This window comes from Haliotis asinina, chromosome 14 (assembly GCF_037392515.1).
Source record: "Haliotis asinina isolate JCU_RB_2024 chromosome 14, JCU_Hal_asi_v2, whole genome shotgun sequence".
NCBI classification, from domain to species: domain Eukaryota; kingdom Metazoa; phylum Mollusca; class Gastropoda; order Lepetellida; family Haliotidae; genus Haliotis; species Haliotis asinina.
In genome coordinates this window covers 29932592-29946153 of record NC_090293.1, presented here as the reverse complement: position 1 = coordinate 29946153, position 13562 = coordinate 29932592, and the positions used below count along the sequence as shown (strand labels likewise).

The 13562-nt window shown below is 41.9% G+C and overlaps 1 protein-coding gene across 1 annotated transcript; it reads left to right on the top strand.

The window, feature by feature from the left end:
• Nucleotides 1-4775: 4775 nt before the first annotated feature.
• Nucleotides 4776-12983, top strand: LOC137261190 (putative phosphatidate phosphatase). The gene is made up of 6 exons (XM_067798893.1): nucleotides 4776-4931; nucleotides 7519-7670; nucleotides 9251-9525; nucleotides 10275-10332; nucleotides 11229-11405; nucleotides 12256-12983. The coding sequence occupies exons 1-6, from the start codon at nucleotides 4859-4861 to the stop codon at nucleotides 12346-12348; spliced, it is 828 nt and encodes a 275-aa protein (XP_067654994.1). The 5' UTR covers nucleotides 4776-4858; the 3' UTR covers nucleotides 12349-12983.
• Nucleotides 12984-13562: the final 579 nt, after the last annotated feature.

The window sequence follows — 13562 nt, the reverse complement described above, 5'->3', positions numbered from 1 at the left end:
ACCAGCGGAATAGCACGCATTCCTTTAAATAACACCCGTAACAATGACGACACCGATTCAGTCACGTGGTCTGGCATCATTATGCCATTACCTGTTAGCAATTGCACGTTATTTCAAAAATCGATGTGATAAATATTTCAACGTATGAAGAGCAATACTTTTCAGCTGTCAGGGTGCTCCCTTCCGTTACTTTATGTCAACAAACGTTTGTTTAAAGCAGACTGTTCCTCCCACCATACATGCAAGCAACAGAAGGTTTTTTCATGTCGAAATGCATAGTAATACAGCCGGCACAAAGGCGACGAATGTGATCATATGCTTGAAACGATGACATAGTCACGTAATCGTTCTTCGTATTCAGTCGATATTATGTGTTTCACTTTAGGGAATACAAAGCCCGGGAAACAAACGTTCGGGTCCACGCTCATCAACAAAAGCTTCATTCAATATTAATTTTGAAATGTTTGGGTGGGATGCAGTGTTTGGTGTGCATAGGTTTTATTCGCCATAGTGTGCGAGTAGATCGTTGGTCACGTGACTAGAGTCATTGAAGATCCCCTGCCCGTCTTCTGTCCCCGAAGATATAAGGCTGCTGTCACATGACTTGCCAATTGCTGGTTACGGCGTAAAACAATATTTGTTTATTTTATCTCAACTTGGGAAGATCCTAGTTAGAATTGATCTTCAGCAACCCATGCTGAGCACGAAAAAAATAACCTTTATATTTATGGGATGCATGTCATCAAATCTCGTCTAAAGATTCAGTGGGCGAGGATAGGTTGTGAGTCTAGCGAACCTGACCACCCGATCCCGATTACTGAAAAACAGATCTAGCCCGGATCTTCGCGGGTTCACACCGAGACGTCTCATGTATTGCAGTGAAGTTATCAATCCATAAAACCTGTTTTTCCTCAGGTGTACATGTACTTTGATTTATAGCTCTTCCCGCCATCTTTGTAGACATATGTGAACATATTGTGTTGAACATGTAAATGATAATCTAGTTATTTAGCACTGGAAATACCATTTTCGCACTAACCCAATGTGTTGCCAGGGAAGTTTCCTAGGAAGCTTGTCTTTGTGTTTTCCTCATGCGAAAGTAAACAACTTTTCAAAATTATATGTCACAATACGTCACATTAAAATCTCAAGTTAGTGTGTAGAAAGGTTGTGGAGGGCCAGAAGTAATCTGGTTTTATGATGCTATCTCACTGAGATACCATGACGTAGTTTAGCATGAATACCCCACTCAGATAAATTAAACTGTCTCCGATACAACCAGTCCTTGTGGTACCGGTTAATGCCAAGAGCCAGGCAGGGGCCCAACAAGTACCATAACATGTTTGGTATGACGCGGTCGGGGATCGAACCCGCGACCTTTCGCTCTCAGGGCGAACGCTGTAACCACTACACTACGGAGGCGGTTGAGTACATTATGTGGAAAGTCTTTTCCTTGTGGACTGCGAAGTGATCTTGCAGGACAGTTGGAATAGGTTTCATCACACAAGTGTTATCCTTTGGTAATATCCCCAGAGATGTTGGTGAATGTGAATCAGTGCTACACTGTTACGAGGACATTATCCAGCTACTCTTGATAAAATAAGAATCGATGAATAATTCAATGAGGGTGTAATATGCAAACGTCTTGATGCAATGCAAGACCTGAAAACCTGTGAAGATCTGCCAAGAAACTTGGTCCTCAGAAACCCATTCTTGGCATAGGAGGCGACTAACCGCTTCTGATGGTAAGGCCAGCTGACTTGCTTGACTTGCTTATCGTATCCCAATTGCATATATTGAAGTTCATCATGCCAATCACTGGATTGTCAGGTTCAGAGTTGGTTATTAAAGACAGACGTTGTTATAGATATGATATTGAGACGTGCGACCCGTGAAGGTCACGGAGTAGAATAGGCATTCAGCAACCCATGCTTGCCATACAAGGCGACTCTGCTTGTCGTAAGAGGCGACTAACGGGATCGGGTGGTCAGGCTCGCTGACTTGGTTGACACATGTCATCGGTTCCCAAATGCGCAGATCGATGCTCATGTTGTTGATCACTGGATTGTCTGGTCCATACTCGATTATTTACAGACGGCCGTCATATAGCTGTAATATTGCTGAGTGTGGCGTGAAACAAAACTCACTCACTCACTCACTCGAGACGTGCGAGGTTTAACAGCAAGAAAAACATAGCTTGAACTTAGCCACCCTAATCCATATTTGAAGACATTGAATTTTTTTAGACTTTCTACATATATTATAAATAAAACATCAATTACACAGAATGTTACTGAATGCGAGTAAGTTTATTTTTACTCCGCACTCAGCAGTATTCCAGCAATATGGCGGCGAGCTGTAAATAATTCAGATTGGACATACAATCCAGTGAGATAAATGGGATAGGATTACATGTGTCAACCAAGTCAGAGTGCCTGGCCACCCGATCCCGTTAGTCGCCTTTTAGGGCAAGCGTAGGTTACTGAAGATCAATTCTGGTCCGGATCTTCACGGGTCTATAATATTGATAGAATATAAATTACACAGATGTACTGCTTACACTGTCAAACAGTTTATCCAGATGTCAGAGAAGTAGCAGGACATATGTGTGATATCGTCCGGGTATATCTGGTCGTATTGCACGTCAATTTAACCTTACGACACCAATACACCCGCGCATTGTAGCCATTTCAGTATTGCACGGCTGTCAGATCTAGTCCTCAAGGATTCATTGTAAGACGGCTTGATCTCTAATCTAAATCACTTGACATTTTCAACAGCGGTTTTGAATTAAGCCGGAAATATCTAATAACCCACTATTAATAATCTATGAACCATTAAAGTAATCTATTCCGGGTAACCATTCAGCATCAGTATCAATATTTTCTAATGTTGCAAGTTTTTAATGCAATGTGCCTCATTCGTGATCACATAGCATAACCACTGATCGATACGTTAATCGACTTGACGTCACTATATTCTTTAATTCCACACATGGCGCCCTCTTAATATTCAAGGTTAACTGCGTAGTCTTGGAATAAACAAGAACAGACTTCACGTAATGCCTTTTTGTCGAGGGTTATTTCTGGCAAGAATATTTGCCATCAGCGTCTAACTGTGTGGTCCAGACTCCTAGCTGGTTGGTTGCATGTCATTGCATGGCGTTTGTTTGGTTGTTGTTTTACGCCGAACTCAACATGGCAGTGGTTTGTCAATAATCGGGTCTTGTCCAGACAATCCAGTGATCAACAGCATGAGTATCAATCTACACAATTGGGATACGATGGAATTATTATTATGCTCACATTTGTATAACAACGATATCCAGTTCAACTGCTCAAAGGCGCTTTGATTTTCCCTCGATCAATGTATGTCCATCACAACGGCACATTGTGTTTTCAATCTCAACTCCCTGGGGATCATACAACCCTTGCAGCTTACTAGGCGTACCGTGTTAATGCGGCTTTCCCGTCTTTACAGGTACCCATTCACAGCTCGATGGACTGGGATACATAGTCACAGTACAAGTTGACTGCACGTTGCTGTAACCGCAACTAGGTGTTTTTCAAGTATTCATATACTAACGGATTCGTGGGTTCTTTTAAGCACTGTACACTAGGGGTTGTGATAATAAAACAGTCTGCATACAAAGTTGCCTCCAAAAGTTTTACACCCGCCTACAGGTGGGCTCGATCCTGTCACCTCAAGCTCGCTGGATTACTACCCTGGCGATTTAGCCATCTCGCCCACCACGCTCAATGAGCCTGACCACCAGATGCCTTTACTCGCCTCATACAACAACAATAGACTGCTGGACCAATTCTTTGTTTGCTTGTTTGGGCTAATTTTGTTCTTGTTTTTGTTTGTTTGCACAATCATGATTTCTACATTCAACAGGAATTTGTCAACGTCAGTTCACGTCAAGAACTGTCATATTTGTAATTGCTTTTACAAATTAGTAGTCGATGTCAAGATCACAATTTACAAGTCTGTAATACGTTTGGTATAATTTGTTTTTGTAGAAAGGCAAATATTAGCGAGTGGTCACAAAAGGGTCCAAAACATGTAGATATTCGTTTCTGTACTAGGGAACTGATCTTAAAGGTGACGTCAGGCTATACCACACGCCTCCTCGCATACACGTACTTTATATTTAGGTGTTGAATGTAGGTTACCTACTTATATATCTACTTAGTCCCCTCACCAGATAGCATATGTTTGTGTAAGTAATGCCGTAAACGTTGTAATAACCGAGAGTCTCTCATTTACGTATGTTAAAGTATGAGGGCCCATGATCTGGCATTACAAAGTCAAACTACTTGTAATAATTATTTTAGTTGTATTTTCAGATTGTATTTGTACAATTCGGTACATGACCAACATACATCATTTTTAAGATTCAAAAGTGAAATCTGGGTTGAAATTGTCCGCCGATGTACCGATCGCTTTTTAAAAGATTTTTTTAATTTTGAATATGTACGTTCATTCCTCAAAGAAATGCAAATTAATTAGAAAGTGAAAGCAATTTGCGATGTGACTTCTATTTTTTGGCACAAAAAAGGTATAAGCTTGCTTCGTCTTGACAAATAGTTTGGTGACGTCAAATTGGTTATTGACCACACAGTACAATCAAGTAATCCATATTTTCACTAATATAACCAGTTCCGCTCATCTACGCAGGTCAGTTTTAAACTCGGTATATTTAGGCTTTTTATCGGACTATGTTCGGTATTGTACCCGGTCCCGGAAACACACAGTCCCCTCGTTGTAGCGCTATCACGTGATACCCACAGGTGTTGTCGTTGAGCAGTCTGTGGACAAATGTATTGTAACGTTGGAAACTTGTAGAGTGAACACCATGGAAACGGAGAGGGGATGTCGGGGCGTCAACCTCATCAAAGGCGTCGGTGATGTCGTAATAACGTTACTCAGTAAGTTTGAGCACCTGTATCAACGCTTTTATAGCGAGCTGGGATATGATACTACCTCAGTTTAATCATGGAAGACACACACACACACACACACACACACACACACACACACACACACACATATACATAGATATATACACATATACATGTGTGTGTGTGTATGTGTGTAAGTAGGAACGAACGTACATATGTATGTATGTATGTGTGTGTGTATGTATGTATGTATGTATGTATGTATGTATGTATGTTTGTATGTATGTACGTATGTCTGTGTCTGTATGTATGTATGTATGTATGTATGTATGTATGCACGTATGTATGTCTGTGTCTGTCTGTATGTATGTATGTATGTATGTATGTATGTATGTACGTACGTACGTTTGTACGTATTACAGTTGCAGCATATCCATGTGTTTGTACTGCACGTGTAAAACGTAGTGAATCAGTTAAAAGACTTCAACGCGAAAGTTTTCCTTTGCTTCACTCAGAACGAATGTTTGACTGACTTTGACTCACATTAAGAAAGAAATACACTCAGGAAAGGTAATGTTTTAATATATATACTGAAGGGCAAAAGGAACTTTCGGTTGCAAAATGTATTATTATTTCCACGTATAAAATCATTATCGAAGGCAAATTGTTCCATTGTTATCGCCTCAAACAACAGCGCCCAAACGCACCTCTTCACCACTTCGGACGAAAAACAACAAAATGCACGTCTTGTGCATGTAAGGGTAACAGGCACGTGTATGTACGGTATAAAACCACCCCACAGTGCCGAGCAGATTGCACTTTAACTAAAACAGACTGAACAATGCCAAGGTTATCTCCAGAAGAGCGAGAGAAGGCCACCAGAATCCTGCAGATGGGCGCCACTAAGGATGACGTTGCAAAAATGTCCCACTGTACAGTCGTTACCGTCAGGAATCTTCGTCGGCGTTATCAACAAACTGGCAAGACCTTAGACAGGCCCAGGACAGGCAAGCGAAGGGTGCCCAGGAAGATCGCCACCTGAGGCTGTTGTACCTGAGAAGCTGCTTCCTGACAACGGCTCTCGGTCCTCAGTCAGTCGACGGACTTTAACAAGAAGACTACGTGCCTATGGCATCAGGGCCTACCGACCGTACCGAGGAACGCTGCTGACTGACAGACATCGTCTGAGGGTGCAGTGGGCGACAAGAGGTATACGCTGGCAACTCCGTGACTGGCGCCGAGTTCTCTTTTCTGCCGAAAGCAGATTATGTATGTCTACAGGCGATGGAAGGACTCGAGGATACAGGAGATGAGGCGAAGGACAGCTCGCTGCTAAGTCCAGAAAGTAGAGCCGTATGTTGGAGTAAGCGTTATGGTATCGGCCGAAAACTTGCGGGGACCAAAAGACAGACTGAGAGTTGGTGGTCATCAACGGTAATCTGACCGGCAAGCGATACATTGATCAGGTTTTTCGACCGGCAGTTCTGCCATTCCTTCAACAACGACAAGGGATATTGTTCCAATAGGACAATGCTCGACCGCGCGTTGCTAGAATTGTCTAGAGCTCCTTTCACGTCAACAACTTTAAAGTCCTTCCGTGGCATGCACGCTCTCCTGACATGTCGCCCATCGAGTACTTGTTCGATCACCTCGATCGACAGATTCGACGGAGACCGAACCTACCAGTTACAATTCAATAAATGGCTCAAGCACTTGTCGAAGAATGGAGGCGTATACCAGCTGACGTCATCAGACGCTTCACCACAACAATGAGCAGATGCATGTTTGCGTGTATTCAAGCCAGAGGTGGACATACTCGCTATTAGTGACTTCTTTTCCCGGATTGCCGTGTTTCACGTTTGGACCGTCTGACAGTGAAATCTCTATTGTGACCCCATGTCGACTAAAATGAGTTTATTAAGTCAAAGTCTCTGTTACAGTGTATCTTTTGTATTGGACACGTGCATATGTCATTGCTTAACAAATTACAGCATTCGAATTTTACTTTGTTCTTGTCACTTTTAAACCAATCAAATTGTACCAGGGGAAAGTTTCTTTTGCCGGTCAGTTTATATTTAGAATATACAGCACAGGATAGGTTACTGTGTATTTCCTTAGATACAGAATTGGTAAGTCAGTACATCGGGTCTATATCTCTACATCGGTAGTACATTAGCCATTACATCTCGCCATTACAGTCAATTAAATTAATTAACCGAAAGGCCTATGGGCGCTCCAAGCATCCACACGATTTTTATATTCTTTCAGCATGTTCCAATGGCGCAAAGTACTGTTCAGTATAGCAGCTTTCACAGCTATGTTTCACATAGAAATGTTACATTTGAAGTTTTGAACTAAATATAATTCCGTAGCAAAATAGTTGAGGTAATGGTGAATGTGATGTGAAAATCAGGGCTAGAATTTAACTTCAGTAACCCATGCTTGTCGTAAGAGGCGACGAAACCGGTCTTGGTTGCCTAATGCCATTGTATCCCATTTGCATAGATAGATGCCTATATTGTTCACTGGATTATCTGGTCCATAGCTGGAATATTGCTGAGTGGAGCGTTGAACAACAAATCATCCAACCAATCTGGACGCTCTTTTCTTACAGTGATGTTGGTGCTCGGGCTCTTTGAAATGTATGGTGTTCCGTTCCGGCAAGGATTCTTCTGCGACGATGACACGATCAAGTACCCGTACAGGCCAAACTCCATATCAGTCACACTGTTATTAATAGTGACAATAGTCATACCTCTGGCAGTGGTAAGAATTAGAGCAATCTCCTAGGCATTTCAGCAGCCTTCTGTATGTAAATGACAGTTGACTAACCAACAAGCTGGTATAGGCTACTTTGTGTTTGTAACCGACAGGCCGTTGACTAACCAGCAAGGTGATATAGACCACCTTGTGTCTGTGTCTGTGTAACCAACAAGGTGGTATAGCCTACCATATGTCTGTAAACAACAAGCCGTCGAAGTAACAACAAGCTGTTGACTAACCAACAAGCAGGTATAGGTTACCGTGTGTCTGTAAACAACAAGCTGTTGACTAACCAACAGAGTGGTATAAGCTACCCTATGTCTGTAAAGAACAGACCGTTGACTAACCAACACGCAGGTAAAGGCTACCTTGTATCTGTAAACAACAGACCCTTCACTAACCAACAAGCAGGTATAGGCTACCTTGTATCTGTAAACAACAGACCCTTCACTAACCAACAAGAAGGTGTAGGCTACCTTGTATCTGTAAACAACAGACCCTTCACTAACCAACACGCAGGTATAGGCTACCTTATATCTGTAAACAACAGACCCTTCACTAACCAACAAGCAGGTATAGGCTACCTTGTATCTGTAAACAACAGACCCTTCACTAACCAACAAGCAGTTACAGGCTACCGTGTGTCTGTGAAGGACAGGCCGTTGACTAACCAACAAGCTGGTATAGACTTGTATCTGTGAACAACCAACTTCGTTGACAAAGCATCAAGCTCTCAGTAGCTATCTAAATTAATTTACCAAAATGCTCCTGAACGTTCCACCTGTGAAGATCCGGGATAGAACTGATCTTCGGTAACCTATGCTTGTCGTAAGAGACGACTAACGGGATCGGGTGGTCAGACTTGCTGACATGGTTGACACATGTCATCGTGACCCAATCACGTAGATCGATGTCCACTGATAACAAACAAGGCGGTGTAGTGAAAAATCGATCATATGATCATTCTTGATCACTTAATTGAATGTTTTCGAACCCCGACACCTCGATACGTTATTCATCATAACATGCAATGTCTTTAACGCAAGTATCGATCATTCAAAGGCCATTGTCGTGTTTCTGGAAGCTTTTGGAGACGATGAAAAACAATCATTAATGAACTTCCGGCAGCATAATGTGTACAAAAGAAATGGTTATTCGATGATACGGGTACTATGGTGTTTTGGCGATTGTGTTTGTGGTGTTTTGGAGACAGCATCGTTACATCATAACAACGCTTGTTATTGTATGGTCGAAACCCTTTTTTTTAAGTGTACGCCTTTCGTAGACACACATTCGCGCGCGCACACACACACACACACGCACGCACGCACGCACGCACGCGCTAAAACGCACCTCAGTTGTAAGTGTGGATGTTACCTTAAACCCATTTCTCCTCCCTTGTCAACGCAGCAGAAAATGGGTACCCGGTGGAATAAGTCATGTGACTATTAACCTTCTTGCGCCTCACTGGCTTGGGTTATGCGTGGCAGGATATTCATCCTGGAATCTCGCTATAAAGGTGGACTATTATTCTCAATACTGTTATTATTACCACATTTCCACAAAATCTTCTTCGTTCGCAGATGGCCACATGGGATGTTATTTTTAAAGTGTATAAACTACGTGGTTCCCTGACTTGCCGGGTGGCGTGGAGGACCGTCTACGACGCCGTCCTTGTGTTCCTGTTTGGCGCTGCTCTCACCCTGTTCATCACCGACATCGGCAAGTACAGCATCGGGCGTCTCAGGCCTCACTTCATTGCTGTATGTCAGCCCGACACGAACACCGCCTGTACAGGAGGATACGTCCAGGATGATGTTTGTCTTGGTACCGACGTTAAGGCCATTGCTGAAGCAAGGTGAATATAACGTGTAGTGCGTTAGCTTCCTCTTCCAATACCCTACTGGTGCGCAGAGTAGTCAGTGGCGGTATGAGAAACATTTTACCTGTATGTGGACACCCAGATGAACTACGCCATTGGATGGTCACTACTGATCAGTTTACAAAGAGACAACTAGGTCAGATGTCAAGCGTGATGACCTTGTTCTTCCCAGTGAATTTTTACAGTTTCTCTGGGTTCGATCTAACCCCACATCGAAGTACATGCCCCTTTAGATAAGATATTATGCCTTCGTCAACCCAGTTGAGAATGGGTACCCGGTAGGGTGAGATTTTTTTATAGCACTGTTACGTTTCTATTATCTGGCACCTTGTGTTGTATACTTCCCACGGTGATGAGAACGAAATCGGGTGCACACTGATCTACTGATCGCAAAGGACTACTGCCGTTTGAATATTGCTCCATATAAAGGGGAAGTTTACTACTGGAAATTTGAAGTCATCACTCTTGTCATACAACAAAAATGGGAGCAAAATTAATGCCCACTAGCACGATTACTCACTGCCTAAACGTGTTCCCATGAACCTTACAATAATCTTATAACCGGGGAAATCCATCAGCCAGTTTCCTGCAGGATTCCCTCGGGGGAATTATCGGTAATAACGCGGGACAACAGTTTGTTCCCGCTCAGGTAACCGTTGGTACTAGGACAAACCAGTCTTCTCTAATGGTTGTCCTCACTATAGTCTAAATATGATTTTTTTCAGACTTTCCTTTCCATCAGGCCATGCATCCATTTCTTTCTTCGGGATGACGTACTTTGCGGTAAGCACATGTATCTGTCTATATCACTCGTGTACTTAAAGGCGCACTATCGTACGATTGAAGTCATGCAATTTTGCATTAAATCGACCCTCGCGCCCCCTACCGACCGAACTTTGAATATCCTATATCTCAGTTTTTTGAGGCCAGCTCGTCAAACACGTGCGTCATCGCGTGCGACAGTTTTCGATGTACGGAGCAATCGTTTACATTCCATATGGCAAGTGTTATCTGTTTGGAAACTATTCGTCTTGCAGTTTTAATTATCGATTTCAGGCAAGTCATAAGGCATAATAAGTCTTTCCTTGCATCAATGCGAAACTAAAGTGAGTACATATGAGCTAATATATACATGAATACATATATCATAGACCAGAACATTGTCCAAAAAAACCCCGTGGCATTTAGCCATTAATTAAACTTTGGTTCGTTGTTGATATGCAAATGATAGCACTACTACACAGTAGAATATTTTCAGTGAATGATGTAACATTAATTTTCAAAATTGAATAAAATAAAACGTTTTGCTAGTATTATTAAAATGTTTGACAGTAAAACATGTACGTGGTTCACAAAGGAGACAAAAGTAAACTATTATGCAGTGCAATATATACATAATACATACGATTCCTGGTGTTTTCTAACAGACAATTAGCATCGGTATCCTCCATAGCGTCCCAAGCTTGTCGAGGTGGCTAACGCGAATGGTTGGTTAGGCTCGCTGACTTGGTTGACAAATGTCACACTATCCCATTTGCTCTATGCACAATGCTTTATCACTGAGTTGTCTGGTCCAGATTCGATTATTTACCGGTATGGAGCCAGCACATAAACAACAAACAAACAACTGGTTAAAACGTGGCATTATAAACCCAACCAACTGTATGGTTGTCCTTCAGGTATTCCTCTACGCCCGGTTACCTAAATCCGGCCCTCGCCTCCTCAAGTCTTTTGCCATGGCTCTGGTGCTGAGCGTAGCGTTCTACATATCTCTGTCACGCGTCTTCGACTACTGGCACCATCCTGGTGACGTCCTATTTGGCTCTCTTCTTGGAGTGTCTATTGCCATGCCTTTGGTAAGTCTGTGCCCAACGCGCATTTGATCTGTAAAATAGCCGTGTTCAACATCCATAATTCTCTTTCAACGTGAAACGATATTAGTTGATGTGAATATTAATCCATAACTTCCTAGCGCTGGATGTGTTTTAATGTATTTCAGTTTTAGTATTTCATTGAACAAATCGGAAAATAAATATCTTTCGAGCTACTGAAGCCAATACGTTGAAGTTCAAGATGTTAAGTACAACATGGTTGCTCATTGTCATTACTTAATTCAAGTGCCATTTACAACCTTTATGCCAGTGAAAAAGTACTGATAATCAACCGAAGGAAATTTTATTTGGCACAAAAAGGCAAAACGGATATGAAAAGACCATGAATGAATGATTGAAAATCAGTGATCTGTTTTTTCTTTCCCAAAGTGATATTATTCCCCGGCGATCGCATCAACCATATGTTAAGATGGTCTTGGCGCTGAGATCACTTACTCTTCTTTTAGACTAACGCTTAGTCTTTGAATATATATAAACTTTGAATTTTTTAAACCATTTAAATTGAAAAGGAACCCTTGAGAGATGGGAGATTCAAACCTGAACCTGGGAAAATGAGGACTTGCTTCATTTAGGGCACTGCATCAAGGGCTGGGTAGAAGAAAAACAGAAACGGGTGTTCAGGGACTGTGAGAGAGATCTGTTACTGTCTGTGCGCTTCCACTCCGTTTTTTTTTGTTTTGTTTTGTTTTGTTTGGGTTTTTTTGGGTTTTTTTGTTTTTGGGGGTTTTTTTTGAGTATGGGAGTTACGAAAGAATCACATTAGGAGCCCTCTGGTAACGCACACAGTTTACGACACGTTTGTGTTTTTCTGCAGAGCTTCTTTGTTGCGAAGCTGCGACCGCCGTCCGCGACATCCAACAAGAAAGATGCTGTCGACAGCAGACCCACAATTGCAACCGTCACATGAAGAGTGAGCCGACTCAAGTTGTGATGAAGGCTGTTAGTGTCAAGCACTGAATCTCTGTACAATGGAAGCTCTCAGAACCAGCATCTGTCAAATCTGGCAAGTTGGACACCTACACAAAATCTCAGTCTTATCTGCAGCTTGTACATTTATCATCAGCTCTAATATCCGGCACATTGTCTAAAACGGATACAGCTTCCACTGTATTTCATCCATGACATCAACGCCGGAAGACGTTAGAACACTGATTATCCACTAAAACGTTCCGCCCTGTCGTTTCAACAGTGACAGGAAATAAAGGAATAATATTTCACTGATAATCGGTTATTAAATCAGAGGTTTACTCACTATACTGCATGTTTATATATATTACATGCTGACATAAATGTTTGTGCATATCGTCATTAAATAATCTCCCATTGTTCTGTGTCCTCCGTTGGCACTAATACTGAAAATCAATAATTAATTTTCCGGTTTAGAGAAGAGAAAATACCTGCCCCTTTTTTATCAGTGCATTCATAGACCTTACATATTGAAACCAAACATATTAGTTTTTTTAGAACAAAACAAAATATTTTCACTGTGTGTGTGACATTTCAAATTACCACCACGATTGTAATAAAAAAAATGACTATCAATTTCTTTCAAGTGCGTGTAGATTACTTCGACTGAAATTGTTATTTACATATACCACGGTGTTGTCGTAATTGTAGCATTTACCCAGTACGTAGACAGTGGAAACACGTTTAACATTCTTCCCATTAACATATCCAAAGGTCATCTCCACTAACTTACTAAATATACATTCAGTTATTCACGGAACAAAAGACCTGTTTACGCTTCCTACCCAATAGAGCGACCTCGTGAAATATCACATCCGCTCGGCGTTTCGGTAAAAGAAATACAAAGCAGTTTGTTCTACGGTCTGCAGACAGATGCAAATCCAGATCAATAGCATGATTACCGTTATGTTAGTCCGACAAGGGCGGGGCTAGCCTAGTGATTAAAGCGTTCGGTCGTCACGCTGAAGACCCGCGTTCGAATGCCGATATGGGTATAATGTGTGAAGGCCATTTCTGGTGTTCCCCCGTCGTGACATTGGTGGAATATTGTTAATAGCGGCATAAAACTAAACTCACTTACTCACTCACTCTACGAGGATAAAACAGATGTCCTCACATACACATATTGGTCCAAGTCACGTTGCACGTAGAACG

Excerpts from the sequence above, each read along its gene's own strand:
- LOC137261190 (XM_067798893.1), top strand. The coding sequence starts at position 4,859 with ATGGAAACGGAGAGGGGATGTCGGGGCGTCAACCTCATCAAAGGCGTC. Across the intron at positions 4,932-7,518 it reads TGTCGTAATAACGTTACTCA|TGATGTTGGTGCTCGGGCTC; the intron begins GTAAGTTTGAGC and ends CTTTTCTTACAG. Across the intron at positions 9,526-10,274 it reads AAGGCCATTGCTGAAGCAAG|ACTTTCCTTTCCATCAGGCC; the intron begins GTGAATATAACG and ends GATTTTTTTCAG.